Source organism: Conger conger, chromosome 3 (genome assembly GCF_963514075.1).
Source record: "Conger conger chromosome 3, fConCon1.1, whole genome shotgun sequence".
Classification (NCBI taxonomy): domain Eukaryota; kingdom Metazoa; phylum Chordata; class Actinopteri; order Anguilliformes; family Congridae; genus Conger; species Conger conger.
Window position 1 is genome coordinate 23,642,410 of NC_083762.1, and position 20,685 is coordinate 23,663,094.

The window sequence follows — 20,685 nt, forward strand, 5'->3', positions numbered from 1 at the left end:
TAACACACGTGAAAAAAAAATTGCTAAATGTGTGCAGCATATATACATATAGGTAGTTTAGCCCGTACAGTATAAGGTTCGCGAATCTTTTAAATCTACGATCGATTTTTCAGGCATCATTCAGATTCTATCCCCCCAGAATATTCCTCCATCCTACAAAACGATCATATCACTAGAATGAACTATCTTTCAAATGAAGAGTTCTCGATAATACTGCATTGTTCCGCGAAGTGATACAGCATGGTCATAAATACGCCAGTATCTTCCGCCAGTATCTTTACGCGATGCAAACCCTTCCTAATACACCAGACTAAACGTTAATTTATCTTGAATATGTGTATGAAGTTGACGTTTGGATAGAAACACCTATTTTTAATTAATTGTTCATAGCTTAAGCAATCTTCAACGGAGTCGTCTATTATGGATCTAGCTACTTTGTAATTCGAAAGAAGTCCCAGTCAAAGCCGCCATTTCAGAGTAGAGCAGATGCTTTGTTACCATACACAGATCCGAAATATTGCTGCATAGCCAAGGTTATCATAAGAACGACTTAAGTATCAAACGGCGAAATTACAGAGGCAAAAGCCCGAAAGAGCTAGATAGTTGTAAGGTATCGTCGGTAGGTTCAGCAGATAATATAAAGTTATAGCTGTGCCAGTGACCTTGCAATCTTATTTTGGTGTGATGTCTGATTAGCCCGCTGGCTAGTTCCTAGAACGGTTTGCAAGCCAGGGTTCGGCCTGTGACTGGACGGACCGTAGTAATAACTAGCTAGCCAACTTGCGATAACGGAACAGCAAATATCTACATTTTAAGTGCTTAGCCAAGCTTCAAAACTGACGACCGCTTTGCGGAATTCTGAAACTGAGGAGGAGATGGCGAGCTCCGTTGGAAACGTGGCTGACAGCACAGGTACGTAGTCTAAATGAACCGTGGCAACATTAGCTAGTAATCTATCGTACTTAAATAATGGTAACGTTAGCAAATTATCCATAGCATGCAGTTGCTGGTTATATTATGTGAAGCCGAGCTTCAAACAAGCGACACTAGCACGAGTGAGCCAACTAGATAGGCTAGTTTTGCGTTTGTTTTGTAGCTAGAGCTAGCGTTAGCTAGTCTAACGTTACTCTGACCGACAAACCATTTAATCTGCCTTTTTAATTTAATTTTTTTTTTTTTTTTTTTTTTTTTTTAATCTCACTTGGCGTGAATTAGCTTGGGTTAATTACATTGTTTGTCTGGTTAACGCAACATTATGTATCCAAGTTAGATAAACACAACGTAAAAAATAAACGAACAAAAAAAAAACGTTACGTGACTGTTTATTAAGGTGGTCAGCTAGCTACCTATAGTTGATGAGATGTGTGGTAAAGTTAACTAACGTTAATTGACTGCGCTAGCTTAATATTTTTTTTTAATGCAGAACCGTTTTGTCAACTAGGCCAACGTTAGCTAGCGAGTCTCATATCGCGGCAAAATAGAGCATCATCACTGTAGCTAGGCCTCACTTCGTTGCTAGCTAGACTAACGAGTTAGCTAACGTTAGCCTACATGATGAAGCAGTTTTTAGAATTGAGGGCAGCAATATTTTCTAATATTTGTCCAGTTATTGCATGAATATTCTCTGTCGATTGACAAACACTGCGCTAAAATAACCTGGCCACGACTATCTAGGTAACTAGTTGGTGGCGATTCTAGCTACCAATCTAGCTAGCTAACAGTTAACATTAGTCTAATTAGCGTTAAGGAATCCGCAGGCGGAAATGGAAAACTACTGCTTATAATTTCTGTCAACATATTTCGCTAATATGCTTTGCCTCTCAGTTGCTTCCACAGTATGATTTCCGCCATTCCAAACTGTTGTATTTCTACCCTAACTTGCTGAATAGCTAGCAGGCTATTCTAGTAGTTGATTTGCTAGCTAGATGTAAATATGCTAACGTTATATTTCAGCTTTGCGCTTCATTAGCGCGACAAGTCTGCTTTTATACTTATATACGTATGACTAAATGGAATGCGAGATTAGTCTGTTTTGGCACTTTAGACGATCCCAAGTTTAACTTATAATTGTGTTATAAGTTTAAAAAATAATATTTTGTGATCTTATATAACGGTGTGCTTGTGAATTGACCGTGCGAACAGCTCGGCGTGTAGTGCGATTCTGTTCTGTTGTCACAATTTTGGACACATTTTTGCTTCAAATAAAATCGCGAGTTGATCAAAATCAGCAAAGGGATTAATTTTGTCAGCTGAACCGTTAAAGCTTATTAAGTTGTGAATCTGTTCTGATGTTACAGTTTTTAACACATTTTGCTGTCGCGCACGTGAGTCGCGTGATTGATGGCCACGTGCACTCATTTTCTCCGCACATGATGTGCAGCAACCCCGTAAATAGTATCTACCCAGTTAGGTTTTTTTTTTGCCCGTGCGATCGTATTTACAATGGTTGGTATGGGGCATCTAGAGGCAGGTGTGGTATGCATCATGGCAGGACACTACACTAACATGTTGTTCCAAGGAACATGTGGTCCTAAATTGAAAAATTAGAGAAAAAAAAATTAAGCGCACACCAATGCATTCCGATTGTGCTCCTTGAAGGTAGGTGCACTGTAGAGACATGAAAATGCACACATTCAACCTCTGCATGACGTTGCTGCTCTAGGTGCTTTGGAGTTAAACAACAGTCCCGCACACTATCAATTGACAAGCCCGCAGGTCACCAGAAAGCTCTGTAACTATCTAAAATATCCTTCACTGCGCACAATTTATTTTCTATTTGAAAATAAAACGTATGGATCTGTAAAATTGTTTTCTTAAGCAATATGGTTGTACATGTTGATCATAAGGTATAAGGCTGCATCTGGGCGTTATACAGGGAATACTAAATGCAAACGCAAATGCAGAGAATGGGAAATTAAGAATATGCAAAACAATGTTTGCTACCAATGCTTCCTCCATTTTTTTTTTAAAAGACTATGCTATGGGGGGGGAAAGTCCTTCAAAACCCAAACATGTCAATAGTTTAGTTGTGCAAGGCACTAACACTTTGCCCCAAGATACAAAGAACAGTACACGCCCTTTCGGAAAGCTGGACCTTCGAACCAGTGAGGGGAAAGCAATGCCAACGTGAAAGAAAAATAAAGCCCTTTAATTCTGAGAATTAAAGCTGATTAGGATATTCTTAAGTGACCTTTCTCTGCATGTTGAATTCATATTTTCCCCCCGAAGTGTGGTACCCTTTAAATTACTAGTCCTAGTCAGCAGTGGCCACAACATACTGAAGACTACATTCTGTGGTGATCAATGGCTATTTGTGTCATCATATTCATAAAACTGTTCTACTTGTCATTTCATTTATTCATGTTTTATTATTTTCTCCTTCCATTTTTTTCTAACATTTTGTCTCCCCCCCCCACCCCCCCTTCCCCCCTCCCCCCTCCCTGGGTTGTGTTGGTGCTCCAGAACCGACCAAACGTTTGCTTTCCTTCCAAGGGTTGGCAGAGCTGGCCCACCGGGAGTACCAGTCTGGAGACTTTGAGGCCGCAGAGCGGCACTGTATGCAGCTATGGAGGCAGGAGCCCGACAACACCGGGGTGCTGCTGCTGCTCTCCTCCATACACTTCCAGTGTCGACGGCTCGACAGGTGAGGGAGGCGCGGCGCAGCCCCTGGGGTGTGTGTCCCAGTGTGGCGCTTTGGAATACCATTTCAGCACACCCATGAAGCTCATTTATTCCATTAAAAGAAATATATATGTACATCTCTGTTCTGCTCATTTTAATTCTTTCTTTTAATTCTAACCACTGTGTTGGTGAATGTGTGTTTCTGGCCAGCTTTGGCATTCAAACACTGCTTTCGGTTTTCTTTCCCCCTTTCACCTCACTTCCTTTCCTAAAGCCTGTCCTTGCTTTTCAGCGTGGGCGAAAGGTTGTTTTTCTCCTTACAGGCCTCCTTTAGGCAACACTGGTGCCTGGGTTTCTGTCCCCTTGTGTGTGTGATTTCGCTGTGTCACGCAGGTGGGCCAAGGGAGCCCAGGGCGGGGCCGTCGCCCGGCCAACCAGGAGGCGGAGCCCACAGCCCGTCCCTGAGGACCGCTTGCCTGTGACACTTTTCCCCTCCCGCCCCCTGCAGGTCCGCCCACTTCAGCACCCTGGCCATCAAGCAGAACCCCATGCTGGCGGAGGCCTACTCCAACCTGGGGAACGTCTACAAGGAGCGCGGCCAGCTGCAGGAGGCCATCGAGCACTACCGCCACGCGCTGCGCCTGAAGCCCGACTTCATCGACGGATACATCAACCTGGCCGCCGCCCTGGTCGCCGCCGGCGACATGGAGGGAGCCGTGCAGGCCTACGTCTCCGCTCTGCAGTACAACCCTGTGAGTCGACCCGCACCGACCAGCAGCGCTCTTATCCCCCCCTCCCCCCTCCTCTTTCAGTCACCTCCAGAGACCGTTCTCGTGTTTCACGTCTCAACTGTACGCTTGTGTTTCTTTGTGTTTGTCTCGAAGGATCTCTATTGTGTGCGCAGCGACCTTGGAAACTTGCTCAAAGCCCTCGGGCGTCTGGAAGAGGCCAAGGTACGTGCCACCGGCTCCCCTCCTGCATTGTCTTGTTTTGTCTTTTTTATTTATTTTATTTCATTATTTATTTATTTTTTTAGTTCCCCTTAGAAAATAGTTTGTTAGGGATCTCAAATACACTCACTGAGCCCCTGGCCCCAGCTCCTCTTGTTGGAGTGACTGAATCCTCTGTTTTTTTTCTTTCTCTGCTCTCTGTCTAGAGAGTAGCTCTCTGTAGCAGTTGCCCTCAGTCCTTTCCCCTGCCCCACTCCCTCTTCCCCTCTCCAGGCCTGGTCACTGTAAAAGGACATTGGGCTTACTGCTGTGCTCGGTGGGGACGTGGGCAGAAACCCAGTCCTCCACCTCGCTGCCTTTGGCTCTAGCTTTCCTCTCCCCCCACAAAGGGAGCTGTACTCAGGGCTGATCTCTTCCCTGTAATCCGAGGCGGGTGCAGTTTTTTTTTTTTTTCTTTTTTTTTTTTTTTTCCCCCCCTCTTTTTCTTTTTTTTGTCCCAACACCTGTACTATATATCCCCCTCCCCACCCACCCACAGAGACCTTTTATTTAGTTCAAGCCACAGGCCTCTCCACTCTATGCCCTTCCCCTCCTCTCTCAGTCCAGATACACTCTGCTTCACCCTGGCCTATCTGTGTCTCACTGCCTTTCCACACAGGAAGAAAGGCTGGAGTTTCTCAATTGTAAATGAATTAAATTCAAGCAGGAAATTGAAATGCTTTGACTTTCGCTAACGCCTCATTTCATTCTCAGGAGGGATAATGCTGGCTCGGTCTTGAGTAAATAAATGGACTGATGAAGTTAGTGATCTTTGCAATGCCAAAAAATAAGATGGCTTCTAACCAAAGATAACGCATAATTTTTCCGGTTGAAGCGCCATGCCCCCCCCACCTCCCCCACCTCGCAAATAAAAGGCAGGAACTGTAGCTCTGTTCCGATAAAGCAGGCTAACGACTGTTTTGGTTTGTAGTTCCCCCTCCCTCCCTCTCTAGTTCCGAAGTGGCCGTTTTATCGGCTGGTGGCCGAGGCCGCCCTGCTTTTACCTCTGACGGTTACAAGCCATCTTATTTGGTCCCTCAGGGGGGCGGAGTGGGGAGGAGCGCTTGGGTGCTCTGTGCTGCGCCCCCCCCCCCCCCCTCTGCTCTGTCGCTCCGCCCCCCCACGCGCTCGCTCAGGGCCCGTGGAGTGCGCGCGCTGGTGGAGCTGTCTGCCCGACCCCCTCAGCCCCGCCCCAAGGGACTCGTCCACCAAATCTCCACACCGCCCATCAACCCACCCTTTAAAATAGCCCAACCACTCGCCCCTTAGGACCTTCACTTCTCAATTCGTTTGGCAGCAGGTGATGCCGCCGTAATCGGCCCGCCCCATCGGTGAAAAACCCCCCCCCCCTGAGTCCCTCTCCGCTTCGGGCTGCGTCCGGCACACAGCTCGCCCTCTGCACTCCACCGCACGCGTCAGACGCTGGGATAGTTAGACAGAACGAACGCATGCGCAGCAGCGACAGCGTTACCTCTTTATTACAGACCTGTGGAAGCTTCTAGAATAAAACCATTAAATCCCAGACTTCTCTCTTTACCCATTGGCCAGGACTCAGGCAAGCAGGACAGGATAAAGACAGCAAGGTATTAAACCTGAAAAAAGAAGTAAGAGACAGACAAAGAACGATTTTATATATATATATATATATAATTTCTTTCCTTTTCTTTCCCCAGTACACAATGAATATATTACCAATTAAATGTGATCAGTTCATTTGGGGAAGATCAAGCCAGCCAGCCCCCTCTTTAACAAGTAAAAGTCAATCCAGTAAGAATTAATCAATGTGGGACCAAAATGTAATTGCTAAAAGAAAAATCTATTTAAAAAGCCTTTCTTCTCCTTACAACCCCCACCCCTCCCTTAGGCATTTGTGTTTTCTATGGAATCCAATGGAAAAGCGTTGCATGAATAAAATCAGTATCTAGCTAAGTTTTAGTTTTTTTTATTTTATTTTATGTGTATTAAATGATTTTTTTTCCATGTGAAAACAATGTATTGTTTGCAGACTTTTACTAACGTTCTTGTTTTCTTATTTTGTCTCTCCTGGTTTTTTCACGACTGATATTGTTATTGAGAAGGTTTCAGGAGCGTGACTCTATTCCTGCGTAGGTGCCTGGCGGACAGGAACTCTCTAGGGCAGCGTCAGTCCTCCTCTTCCAGCTGCGGGCGCCCCCCAGAAAAAGTCCAAAAATGTGGTAACGGGTTTGTAACTGCCAGCAGAAAGAAAATCACTCTTCACTCCATGACCTGAGTCCTGTGTTGTGGCTTCCATTGAAGAACAAAAGAAAACAAGAGGAATAAAACAAAAGTAAATAAATGAAAGAGAAGAAAAGTAGTATTTTTAATTTTACTGCCTAGAAACAGCCATCTTTTAAAATGATACAAAAGAAACTTGGATTGGAAGCAAAAAATATATATATATTTAAAAAGTAAGAACTCTAACACTTTTTTTTCATTTAACTTTTTTTTGTTTTTACTTGTTAATTATTTTTTCCTGTTTTTGTTTGTTATTATTTTTTCTTCTTTATTTGGAGTTGCGGCGTTCTGCTGAGCAGATGACGCGCTGTGAGTCTGCAGTAACGCAGGGGCTGCGCAGCGACACGGGAACAGCGTGCGCGGGCGAGCTCCCCCCTCCCCCCACCCCCGGCTCTGCCGGCTGCAGACCCCCCCCCGCCCGCTCCGCCAACACGTCACCCAGCGGCCCTCCCCCGCTCCACACAGGGCACCATTGGCCTCCAAACCACCCCTACCCCCCCCCCCCACACGCAGACAACCTTTTATCCGAGCGGCATTGCTCTCACAGACAGCTGACATCCTGTCCCTGGAGGCGGGGGAGTGGTACAGGGAGTGTGGCGGCCTGGCGCGCAGCGGGCACGCCCGGTCTGCGGCTGGCGCTCGGAGCCGGAGCAGGCGCAGGCGATGCGTGAGCGGGCAGAAGCGACGGGCGCAGGCTCATTGCGCTCGCATTACAGGGACCTTCGCCCGCACTCAGCACCCGCCATTTAAGGTTGTGGGGCCCTCCCCCACTTACAGCACTCGGGTTCCCCTCCCCCCTCTCTCGCGTGCTATCTCGCAGCACCCCGAACAGTCCCGGGTGGGCGGGTTTCAGAAGGCTTAGTTAAGACGGCACCCTTATGAATGATCTCAGTTGGGCGGGTTTCAGAAGGCTTAGTAAAAGCAGCACCCTTGTGTATCACCTCAATTGGCTGGGTTTCGGAAGACGCTCCCCCCTAGGTGTCAGAAGATGGCGACGGCGGTGCTCGTCCACCGGCCTGCGGGACGGGCGCCTCCGGCAGAAGCCAGAGGCCGTAACTGAAGAATGGTGGGCTGAGTGTGGGTGCCGGTTGGATCAGCGCAGCGCAGGGAAAAAAGCAGCAAGCTTTAGCGCGCGGCAGATACCCGCGCAGGCAAGCCCATGCTGCAGACTCACTTTTTGCTTTCGTGGAGAGCGAACACTAACATGTCTTTTTTCTGGCCTTTTTTGTTTTTGTTTCTTCCTTTTTATTCGATCTATTTTTATTTTATTTTTTTTACTACCCCCTACCCCACCCCACCCCACCCCCCACCCCCCACCCCCAACCTGCTCCTTGCACCTCTCTGCCTCTTTCTCCCATTTTTTGTTCAACTTTAAAAGGCCTGTTACCTGAAAGCTATCGAGACTCAGCCTAACTTTGCAGTGGCATGGAGCAATTTGGGATGTGTGTTCAATGCCCAAGGGGAGATCTGGCTGGCCATACATCACTTTGAAAAGGTGAGCTTTGGGAGATGTAATCGTATGTACTTATGAGAGATTAACAGGCTTGTATTTGGTTCTTGGTGTGCAAAATCCAGGTAGTTCTGCAGCGAGAAGGTGCCTCGACTTACGGTGCACTTCCTTTCAGGCTGTGACATTGGACCCCAACTTCCTGGATGCCTATATCAATTTAGGAAATGTTCTGAAAGAGGCTCGTATTTTTGACAGGTGGGTGACGTTTTGATTTAGATTAATTTTTTATTTTATTTTTTTAAGCGGGGTGTGCTTTGCCTCGGTTTGAGCGCAGGTGAAGCCGTGCAGTGTTGACTGGCGCATTCTTCTTCCCTCCGCAGAGCTGTCGCCGGGTACCTCCGGGCCCTCAGCCTGAGCCCCAACCACGCTGTCGTCCACGGCAACCTGGCCTGCGTCTACTATGAGCAGGGCCTGATCGACCTGGCGATCGACACATACCGCCGCGCCATCGAGCTGCAGCCCCACTTCCCCGACGCCTACTGCAACCTGGCCAACGCCCTGAAGGAGAAGGGCAATGTAAGGACGTACACGGTGTGTGTGTGTGTCCGCACAAATGTCCCCGCCGCCCAGAGCAGACCCACCGAGTCCCGCACTCCGGCCCTGCTCCTCCCATTCCCTTTCTGCATGCATCTTGCTCCAAGCATGCGGGCTGCGTGTCCATGCTGCTTTCCTCACACACGAGTCGAGTCCATCCGGCTTTCGCCAAGCATTCAAGTAGCGAGTCCATGCGGTTTTCAACAAGCATTCAAATAGCGTGTCCACATGGCTTTCCTCACACCTGAGTCCCGCCCATGCAGCTTTTGCCAAGCATGTGAGTAGCGTGCCCATGCAGCTTTTGCCAAGCATGTGAGTAGCGTGCCCATGCAGCTTTCCTCATGCATTCAAGTAGCGTGTGCGTTGGTGTTGCCCAATGCACATGGGTAGCGTGTTGCATGCGTGTTGCCCCTTTGCTTGTGTGCTTGCCCATGTATGTGTGGAATGACATCTTGTGCTTCTGTGCCGTTGTTGTGCAACGTTGTTGCCGGAACAGTGTGCTTACGGGCTGAGTCTTAACTGCTGTGAAGGCGTGTAGCACTAAAGGTGTGACGCAAATTACCTGCACAGGGAAGGCTTTGTTTTCTCTTGCATAAGTGCAGTCTCCTTTCAGTGCTGCACTCCTCTCTAGTATATCATGCAAGCTGCACGTATAGGCCTACCCGCTTCCTACCATTCCCCAGCTGCGGTGCAGAGCAGCCTCATCCCTGACTGCCGGCACTTTCCTCTGCAGGTGTCCGAGGCGGAGGAATGCTACAACACGGCCCTCCGGCTGTGCCCCACCCACGCCGACTCCCTCAACAACCTGGCTAACATCAAGAGGGAGCAGGGCAACATCGAGGAGGCTGTGTCGCTCTACAGGAAGGCTCTAGAGGTGAGGGTCTTCTCACCGTCTCAAATGCTTCATAACTAGCACTATAGGCTCAAGTCTAAAGGCTCACTGTAACCCAAAACCGGTAGGCTGGGTTTGGCTGTAAGCTTGTTCCCTCCCAACTGAAAATGTAGACAATAGGTATAAACATCTCCTGTTTGGTTTCAGTTACCAATTGCTTAAGTATGTTTTTATTAGTCTCTTTTGAAAGGCTCTAGCCTTCATTTACAAACACAATGGAGCAATACACTATGGGATTACTGGCTCTGGTGCCAAAGATTTTTTTTTTAAGGAGTGGTTCACTGTTATTGCTTTTCAGGGTGGGGTTTTAAGTCGCTGATTTGATTTTAAAGCAAGCCGTTCAGTTGAATGAATATGGGAAAATGCAGAACTGCCATCAAAACCACATCCCTGAATACCAGCAGTTTTTAAATGGGAACCAAATTAGATCCAAATGAGATTCTCTGCATTTTGTGTTCACTTCCGTTCTGTGGAGATTTGATGTCAGTTCACTGTTAGAGGCAGAACCTCGTATTCATTACTCAACCTTTGGGGAATAAAGAATGGGAGGTGTGAGAGGCCAGGGCAGTGTCGCTAACTTAAACTGTGTTGCCAGGTGTTCCCGGAATTTGCAGCAGCTCACTCCAATTTGGCCAGCGTGCTGCAACAGCAAGGCAAGCTTCAGGAGGCCCTCATGCATTACAAGGAGGCCATCAGGTATGAGAGACTCACTCGAGCATCCTCAAACAGGGAGAGGGCATTGCCTGAGAGATATGGATTGCTAACATTGACATTGCTACTGTGAGGTCTCGCCAATCAGCGCAAATCTAGCCTTAACAGGCCAATCAGAGCAAGTCATCCAGTGCCCTTCTGAAAGCCCTGACCTGGGGTCAACGTTAATTTCCACAAAATGCGTCTTCAGTATTGCATTGCTGTGTTCTGTGCATACGTTATGAGTCTACCAACCAATCTCCTTGTGTTTAATGTAGGATCAGCCCCACCTTTGCTGATGCCTACTCCAACATGGGCAACACGCTGAAGGAGATGCAGGATGTGCAGGGCGCGCTGCAGTGCTACACCCGTGCCATCCAGATCAACCCCGCCTTCGCCGACGCCCACAGCAACCTGGCCTCCATACACAAGGTGCCCTCCGACGGTGCCCTCCGACCCTGCCCTCTCTCAAAAAGCCCATTTCCCCTGGCTGTGCCTCATCTTAACACCCTGCATTTTGTTCCCCCTCAGGACTCTGGAAACATCCCAGAAGCCATTGCCTCTTACCGCACCGCCCTGAAACTCAAGCCTGACTTTCCCGATGCCTACTGCAACCTGGCACACTGCCTGCAGGTAACTCCGCTCCTCCAGACTCCCCTTCCCACATAAGGTATTCTGTGAAGGGAAAGTCAAACCGTTTGGTCTCAGTCTTACTCAAACATGGTGCCTGATGACTTTATTTCATTGAACACAACATGCAATGCAGTCTGTTGTAGGGGTTTGATAAAGGATAACATCCTTAGACCGGGGTGATTTTTATGGGGCTTTCATATGTAAATGTTTGGGAGTGCTTTACCGACCCCACTGTACTTCTCAGATTGTGTGTGACTGGACTGACTATGATGAGCGCATGAAGAAGCTGGTGAGCATCGTGGCCGACCAGCTAGACAAGAACCGCCTGCCATCTGTGCACCCCCACCACAGCATGCTGTACCCCCTTTCCCACGGCTTCCGCAAGGCCATCGCAGAGAGGCACGGCAACCTGTGTCTGGACAAGGTATGTGTTTAATCTGCAGAGCGGAGTATTTATTCCTCGGCAGTGGCCTCTTATGATAGGCCTTTCTTAGTCTTATTTTGCCTAAACAGGAGTTGTTTCTTGCTGGCTGTGCAGCGTTGTGTACCACGGTGCTATGCTCTGTGCCTTTGCCCAAAATCACAGATCAACGCGCTCCACAAGCCAGCTTACGAGCACCCCAAGGATCTGAAGGCGAGTGCAGGGCGCCTGCGTGTGGGCTACGTCAGCTCAGATTTTGGGAACCACCCCACGTCCCACCTCATGCAGTCCATCCCTGGCATGCACAACTCAGAGAAGTTTGAGGTATGGGCTAGACTCCAACCGGCAATCCGTCTCGGTCGTGTGTTATGTGAGGGGCCTTTCAGGCAAGCGTTTACCCGGTCTTAGCTAGCTAATTTTCTACATGTGTCAATGCCAGTTCACTTGTGTACACAGCCTCTCTTTCACAACGAGTCCTGCCAGGTCTGCACAAATTGTACACGATCAGTGGGTGCATTTGTGGCCCCAGGCAAGTTTGGCAGGTGATCTTGGCGCAGCATTGGGCCCAGAGTGTTTGTGCACAGGCCCACCACCTGTCTGTCCCGGCACCTATCAACCACTGTTTTACTGCTTTGTGGGTAATTCTAGGTGATAAAAAAGGGGGGGGTAGGCTTTGAGGCGGTTTTCCAAAACTGGATTTCTGGCACCCTCCTGCTGTAAGGTGGTGGCGATGAAGCAACTAGTGATTGGAACAGGTCTGAATGAGCTCTGCATGCTCGTTTGAGAAGTTGATCAATTCAGGTATCAGGTATGAATGAGAAGTGGACCTGTGAGCACCACCCTCTTTGAAGCTGCCGCACATCCATTGGCTTCAAAACCAAAAACAAACATCAGGTCTGGATTGATAAATGCTGAAAAGATCTCAACCCTCCTGAACAACATGCACAAGGCGCCCAGAAGAAGCAGTTCAATGACCACACTGAAGAGCTGTGTTCAATCTCTGTCAATTGGAAAAACTTGCTCCCTGCTGCACCTTCTCAAACGGAGTAGAGTATAGGGAGAACCAGTGCAAACCTGATTGCATAGCAAGGCGTGCAAAGAGGCATGTTTACATGCCCGGTCTGCAACTAGCAGCACGTCCAGCTACCCTCAGCAACCCGCAATCCCAAACAGTGGCGGGACCTTTGCTCAGAAGGTGTGGGGGGAGGTCGAAGCAACTCTGCAGAACCTGCAAAATTAGTGGTGGATCTCAAAGGCTAATAAAACATGGTTAATGCAAATGGAAATCAAATGCAGTTTCTTTGATGCAGTTAAGACCATCTACGGCCTCGGAAACTGCTCCCTGGCACAGGTTCAATCTGCTGACGGAACAACTGTGATCAGATTGTGACCATCCCCCAACCTTCAAAGAAATTCTGCATGCAGGCAAAACCCTGAAAAACCATAAAAAGCCCTGGATCATCCCAGCCTCAAGGAGGGAGGCTACCTCTGTATGAGGACACCATCTCTACTAGAGGTGTGGAGTCAGGAGTCAACAGTGGGAAGATGCCTATATTATATAAGGGGCTGAATCCATCCACTCCCAACAGTAGGGGTATCATTGTTGGCCATTGCTGGAAAGGTCCTATCTGAGGGCATGCCCCACAGATCAACACTAGCCATAGCCAAACTGGTCGTACCGGAGTCGTGGATCTCTAAATGGCATCTGATACAGTAAACAGGGACTTACTGTGGCAAGTCCTGAAGAAATGTAGATGTCCACCCACATTCCTCACCATTTTCATTCAGGAATGATGTCCTGGGTGGTAGTCAGAAGCCACAGTTCTGAGCCCTTCGGTGTGCATACTGGAGTCAGACAAGGTTGTGTGCTGGCCCCAGTCCCGTTTAATATGTCCCTTTTATGCGTTACAACACTGTTGCGCAGGAAGGTAGAGAAGCAGGCCTTCAGGCTCGATGGAAATCACTTCAACATCAGGCAAGAGGTTACAGGCAACCACCTCAGAGGATATCCTCGAGCTACAGTATGCCAATGATTGTGCCCTAGCAGCCCACAGACCGGAGGCCCTACAAAACGCCCTCTTGGTAGCTGTAACTGCATTCAGGAGAATGGGACCTACTATCGACACCTGGAGGCTTTCCATGGATGCCTCCAGAAATTCTTGGCATCACTTGGAAGGACAGAGTACCACTCACGGTACTGAATGGGCAGGCAGTTTCAGCACTTGCAACTGCCTGCCCGACCCTCAAAGTCAACCCTCAAATACCATCAACTCTAGTGGCTTGGGCATGTGAATAAGACTCCCACACAGAGTCCTCTATAGCCAACTGCTGGTGGCCAGAAGAAGCAGTTCAAGGACCAAATGAAAACCACACTGAAGACTGCACTGTCTGTCAGTCTCTGGATTGGACAAACTTGCTTCCCTCTGGTGCTCTCAGTCCTCAAATGGAGTGGAGTATATGGAGAACCAGTGCACACATCGCATTGCAAAGTGTGCAAAAAGGCATGTTTACATGCCTGGTCTGCAACTGCAGTTGCACATCCATGATTGAACTAAACAGCCAAAAGACGATCATTAGACAAGAAGGACAACCAGCAAGCTTGTGTGTGTTTGTATGCAAAATGTAGTCTATATCACATTATTGAATAAATAAGGGCAAAAGTATTGTGAAGTTCAGAAACCCACCCATCCTGGATGGGCAGAGCTGTACTGGGTCTGTAGGTAAAACGGCCTTCTGTTTCCAGGTGTTCTGTTATGCCCTCAGCCCGGATGACAGCACCAACTTCCGCGTGAAGGTGATGGCGGAGGCCCACCACTTCACAGATCTGTCTCAGGTGAGCAGCCCAAAAGGTTCCTTGGTCAAACAAACTGTCCCACCTCAGTGCTGTACCTCCACTCATACTCCCCTCTTCTTTCACATGAGCATTTCTTCTTCACTCACCTTCTCTCTCTCTCTAGCACTTGTACTCTGCTCTTGTCTCTTTCCTTCATTCTCTTTATTCTGCTAATCCCTTTTCCATATCCTAGATCCCTTGCAATGGGAAAGCTGCTGACCGAATCCACCAGGATGGAGTCCACATCCTGGTCAACATGAATGGCTACACCAAGGGAGCGCGCAATGAGCTGTTTGCCCTGAGACCCGCACCGATACAGGTCAGAGCTGACAACATAAGGGCGCCAACAGAAGTCCTTAGTCCTCTTCGGGCTCCCAAGTTTAAGTTGGCAACCTTGTGGCATCCTCACCTCAATCAAAATATTTGCTTTTGCTACAGCTGTTGTGTGATGTACTTGTTCGTGGAAGCAATTCTCAATTTCATGTGATAAATCATCACATGATGGATGTATTTACACCGGGATTAGAACCACCGACCTTGCGTGTCCCAGTCATTTACCTTAACCACTACGCTGTCGGGGTCCCCACCACCCAACAGTTGTATGTAAGATGTTGTGTTTGACAGTGGCTGTGTTCTGCCTTTGAATCTCAGGCCATGTGGCTGGGCTACCCAGGCACCAGCGGAGCTCCCTTCATGGATTACATCCTCTCTGACAAGGAGACGTCGCCACTGGAGGTGGCGGAGCAGTACTCCGAGAAGCTTGCCTACATGCCCCACACCTTCTTTATCGGGGACCATGCCAACATGTTCCCACACCTAAAGGCAGGAGTTTCTTTTGTTTTTTAATATAAATAGTCTGAAGGAAAACACACTTAGAAATGGCAGGGTGGGTTATGGCATAGTTTATTGAGTAAGAATGTTTGCAAGAATGTGTACATATCAATGCATCCTGTGGGCTTTTGCAAAGCTACTCATTTTGGCAAATGATGGCCTTATTTTTCTTTACTGTAAAGCCTTCAGGGTTTATACACACTTTATACACCCTAAGAACATTTCTGTAGAAGGGTATTTGGATACTTTTCTGTGTCAGTAATTCCCATACTCAGGGGACCCTTGTGCCTGCTGGTTTTCGTTCCAACCACAATTGCCATTTTCATGTTTATAGGTAATTTTCCCTCCTAAGTGACGTCTGAAAATAATATCTATTATGTGAACATGGGGCTTTTATTCGTCATGGCATTCATAGTTACTTCTGACTTAATGTAGCATAAGAGGGAAAATAACCCCTCGAAATATGAAAAGCATCTCATTCAGCAAAGTTGACAAGTTCTTAAAATTCTGGGATTGCAATTGTGGTTGGAACACAAAATACAATGGTTCCCCAGGACCAAATTTGGTAACCACTGTTCTAAGGGATGCATTTTGGTTCCACTGTTCTCTACAGAAAAAGGCAGTGATTGATTTCAAATCAAATGGACACATTTTTGACAATCGCATCGTGCTGAACGGCATTGATCTGAAGGCCTTCCTAGACAGCCTGCCAGACGTCAAGGTAGTGAAGGTGAGTTTGCTGCTCATGTTCATTTATTTAATATGGATTTTATTGGCATAGTACCACCACCGTTTTCTACTTTGGTTGTGGTTGTGGTTGGTTGTGGTTGGTTTGGCAGTTAATAAAGAGGCACACACGAAGATAGAAACGAAGTGTTGCACTTGTCAGAAATATTCAGAAGCTGAATCAAATGTCAACATTCTTTAAATTTAATTATTGGTTTAAATTTGATGTGGCCTCTGATCTCTGACCGTTCCTCTGTAGATGAAGTGCGACGGCCAGGAGGCCGGAGACAACAACGGCGCCCTCTCCATGCCAGTAATCCCCATGAACACGGCCGCCGAGGCCATCATCAACATGATCAACCAGGGCCAGATCCAGGTCACCATCAATGGCTTCACCGTCAGCAACGGGCTGGCTACAACCCAGGTACTGCACCCCCCATAGGCCACCACCTGCTACTGCAGTACTTTCATTGCCATAGGCCTTGCAGGAGCTCACTTCCAAAGCACTTTCACAAGCTGCTCTCAGGTCTCCTGCTACCAGTGAAGTGTATGTTCACTGTCAATATAGAAGAGTAGGGCAGCACAGGAGGTTGGTTATTGCCTTGAGGACAAAGCAGCAAGATGACCATCTGGACTTTAATTTCCACTTGGTAGAGCATTTGTGTAACATTTCCTGTCGTATGAGAGGGCCATTAACTGTAATTAAGCCCTGCTTGAGGGTGCTTTTAAAACGTTGCACAATTTCACCAAAGATGTTCTTTACATGGCAGCCGGTTGTACCGCAACCCCTGTTCCTGAAAAGACACCAGACTTATTCAGTAGGAAAGTTGTCAAATTACCACATTTGGTTGTCTTTCAGATATTTACTTTGGAGGAGGTTGTAGTATCTGGGACTATATCCTTGGAGGTATGGGTTTCTCTAGTGGTCATCCCTTCTGTCACCTGGACTTGTCACCCTAGAAAGGATGGAAGTCCTGCCATGTTTGATTAACGTGTCGGTTAATCCTACCATTCTACCATCTGTTATCAACCATTCAAGGGAAAAATGTGGCCAATAAGATTCATAGTCCATGGTGTATAGTCCTTTCTAGGGTGGCCCTCTAGTGACAACCCTGGTCTTGGGTCTTTCTCACATCATGGTGAAGGGTCTGGGTGGGCATACCGATCAGATGTAGAACACGTGGACTCAGGCTTTTTAATAACTGCCTCTGCCTGTCCTCCATCCCCGCCCTGGAGTAAACCCTCACTAACCCCAAGCGTGCATCTGCAGATCAACAACAAGGCTGCTACCGGAGAGGAGGTCCCACGCACTGTCGTCGTGACGACCCGCTCCCAATACGGCCTCCCAGAGGACTCCATTGTCTACTGCAATTTCAACCAGCTCTACAAAATCGACCCACCCACTCTGCAGATGTGGGCTAATGTAAGTGCGGAACAAAATCTCTGGTTGCTAACATAGCCTTGGGCTTTCTTTCACCAACTTCTATGATCACCATCACAGGCGTCTGTTAAATCGAAGCAGAATTGAACTAGCATCTGGTGAAATGGCTGGTTTTTCTGTGGTAGCGTTAATGAGCCAGCCTCAGTTGTTTATACCTACATGGATATCCACACAAATGGCATTCCATGAAACAAGATAATGAGCTCTGACTACAGTGGTTCTTGTTTTGTCTGCTTTTGGATACACACCATAGGCTGGGGGCGCAATGATCTGATAATTCCTCATTGCCAGAATGGTCGCATGCTGGCAGTAAGCCTGTGGCAGTAAATGTGGCTCAGCCCTGGTTGTCACCCTGCTGACTGTGTCCGTTTGGGCTCCCCGCAGATTTTGAAGCGCGTGCCCAACAGTGTGCTGTGGCTCCTGCGCTTCCCGGCCGTCGGCGAGCCCAACATCCAGCAGTACGCCCAGAACATGGGCCTGCCTACCTCCCGCATCATCTTCTCCCCCGTGGCGCCCAAGGAGGAGCACGTGCGGCGGGGCCAGCTGGCCGACGTCTGCCTGGACACGCCGCTCTGCAACGGCCACACCACTGGCATGGACGTGCTGTGGGCCGGCACGCCCATGGTCACCATGCCTGGTGAGAACGGGAGAGGGAACACACGCTTCCTCATGGTCACGGCCCAAATTTACAGGGTTGCGTGCAAACGGCCCTCAGGGACAACATCAGATGCATTGTTGCTTTTGTAGGCCATGACTGATTTACACTGTTACTGGGTGTGCATTTTCTTGCCTGTGTTGCTGGAGGTTTGTCATTCTTGTTGATATCAATTGAGGCCTGTGGCACTCTGATGGTAATGCCGATAACTCCCTGCCTTCTAGGTGAAACACTGGCCTCACGAGTGGCTGCCTCCCAGCTGACCTGTCTGGGCGGTCCTGAGCTCATTGCACACAGTCGGCAAGAGTACGAGGATGTGGCTGTTAAGCTCGGCACCGACATGGAATAGTGAGTTTCTCCCATCTCTTCTCCTCGCACTTTCCTGCATATTTCAGCTCGTACACATTTACCTGCCAGACACGCTTATCCTTGAACATATCCACCCATGATGGCTACCTGATGTAATGGACTTTAATTGATCAATTAAAAGCTAAATGGGCTTAAATTCGCTCCAGGCATAGTCCTCTGCACTGTTTCCCTAACTCTGGACTGACACTCGCTCTCCTTGCAGCCTGAAGATGATCCGTGCCCGCGTGTGGAAGCAGCGCATCTGCAGCCCGCTGTTCAACACCAAGCAGTACACCATGGAGCTGGAGAAGCTCTACCTGCAAATGTGGGAGCGCTACGCTGTTGGGGGCAAGCCAGACCACCTTGTCAACCTCCCGACCCTGGAGGCCAGCGAAAGCGCCTGAATCCTTACCTCTGACCTCTCGGCCCTGCCCCAGTCCAGCTTTCCCCTCATCTCAGAGACTCTGCTATTGGAGCCTGCACGTTTTTACTCGTCCCCTTCCCTAGTCTCTAGCAAACACCCCTTCGAGCCAGAGGAGAGCCCTAGCTGTTCAGCTCTCCCACTGAGACTCTGCTGACGCACGCACACATGCACACACACACACCCACTGTCTCTCTCTCTCGCTCACACACACAGTGGGGCTGGCTTTGTTAATAAGCGCTTCCTACACAATACCCCCAAAAAAAAGCACCAGTGGCTTTTTTTTTTTCTTTCTTTTTTAGTTAACCAGTATGTGTGGTGGATTGAGAAGTCAAATTTGAACCCTGCACCAAATTGTGAGCTTTGTTTCCTGATTGTGTCTCTTGATTACTGCAAAAAATATATATTAAAGGGGTATCGAAAATGTTGCGTTTTTTTCCTGCCGAAAAGAGAACTTTTAGGAATTTTATTGAATATAAAGTGTAAATGTCAATTAAATCAATCTAAATGTCTTTGGCCTCTTCCATGTTAGACCATGCCACTGAACACCAAACTATCAGGATGCGTAGAGATGCAGAAGAGTTATTCAGAGGGCCCAGGTTCACTTCATTCATGACCTATGTAAAGGCAAAACTTTTATCAGGAAAGGCCCGGGTAAGTATTTTCACAGCCTTTTATTTTGTAAATGTGATTGCTTTCCAGTAAGTTTTTCCTGAACATGTAATATGCTGTTGTTGGCATAATTTTGAAGGCTCTAATTTACCCTGTTGGGGAACCTTGTTCTATCTTCCATAACTGGTCTGTTCCTAGCAGAAAAGAGCAAATGTTTAATTGCCTTGAGTAAAAATAAAAGATTACTTTTTTTTTTTTTTTTCTCAGCACGAATGGGTTCTCAGAAAACAGCCAATTTTATAATACATTTCCAGATTGTCACCTCTGTTGTGGAAAAACTGTCTTGCACGTTCTCTCAACTGCGTGTTCATCAGCAGGGTCGTCATTGACATTTTCTTTTAAGTGGACTGAAAGAGTTAAGAAATTGAGGCCATGTTTTGCTTGCTTTGTTTCCCAGTGTCATATAAAATGTTCCGGGTTGTGAATGCCAATTTAGAAAATTTACTCACTGGAGCTCGGCTGTACTTGAGCCCCACTCACTGATGCAGCAAGACGTCTACGTGTCATCGTCCAGGTGTTTGACTATTCTTGCCTCCAGTAGCTCTTGCTTGGTGTTGGATGTCTTCAGTAATGTGGCCACACTATTGGTCACTCGTTCCAAGTGATTCTGTAAATAAACTGGTTTGCTCAGTAGTGATTATTCTCTGTGCTTCTGTTGTGTGCTAATTTATGGTGTCAGACTACATCGATATATTGTTTTATAGTCATTTACAGCTGGATATTTTACTTAAGAAATGGTTTTCGTACAATGGTAAAGGGTAGTGCTCCAGGTGGTGCTGCAGCCTTTGAGTTTGAAGCTCAGCTCCTGTGCCATTACATTGCATTAACAGTTCAGGTTTCGACTGTGCTCTTAACATTTAATGCACGTAATTTGTGTAAATTCATTAGGGTCGGGCACATCATGCACCACTGGGCTTTAAGGGGTGCTGACTAAATGGGAACAAGTTCAATACAAAGGGGTGCTGACTAAATGGGAACAAGTTCAATACAATTTCAAATTACTTTTAATTGTAGACAATCAGAAATCAGTGGGTAGCTTACAAAATGCCACCCGGCCTGTGATTTAAAATCAGGAAATCAACCGAAGTTATAGTATAGATGTCGGTCTCATTTTATTTTGATTGTTTCTGTAGCAGTCACATTTTACTACCCACCACTATCTAATACAAAAACGTTAACATTTTAAGCTTTTGATAGCGATTTGCAAATTAC

The 20,685-nt window shown here is 47.6% G+C and overlaps 1 protein-coding gene across 7 annotated transcripts; it reads left to right on the forward strand.

Annotated features, from left to right (window-relative positions):
* The first annotated feature begins 371 nt into the window (after nucleotides 1-371).
* On the forward strand, nucleotides 372-20,106 carry ogt.1 (O-linked N-acetylglucosamine (GlcNAc) transferase, tandem duplicate 1). 7 transcript variants are annotated; one of them, XM_061233704.1, is made up of 23 exons: nucleotides 372-912; nucleotides 3,463-3,643; nucleotides 4,130-4,373; nucleotides 4,506-4,574; nucleotides 8,245-8,361; nucleotides 8,492-8,571; nucleotides 8,697-8,907; nucleotides 9,644-9,784; nucleotides 10,398-10,498; nucleotides 10,771-10,924; nucleotides 11,024-11,125; nucleotides 11,370-11,549; nucleotides 11,712-11,870; nucleotides 14,290-14,379; nucleotides 14,573-14,698; nucleotides 15,031-15,201; nucleotides 15,824-15,940; nucleotides 16,196-16,360; nucleotides 16,796-16,843; nucleotides 17,207-17,359; nucleotides 17,762-18,014; nucleotides 18,257-18,380; nucleotides 18,604-20,106. In XM_061233704.1, the coding sequence occupies exons 1-23, from the start codon at nucleotides 876-878 to the stop codon at nucleotides 18,782-18,784; spliced, it is 3,204 nt and encodes a 1,067-aa protein (XP_061089688.1). In that variant the 5' UTR covers nucleotides 372-875; the 3' UTR covers nucleotides 18,785-20,106. The 7 variants fall into 7 exon arrangements, with proteins under 7 accessions (XP_061089688.1, XP_061089690.1, XP_061089689.1 ...); XM_061233706.1 differs by having other exon boundaries at nucleotides 375-912; nucleotides 3,493-3,643; XM_061233705.1 differs by having other exon boundaries at nucleotides 376-912; nucleotides 8,697-8,892.
* The last annotated feature ends 579 nt before the right edge of the window (nucleotides 20,107-20,685 follow it).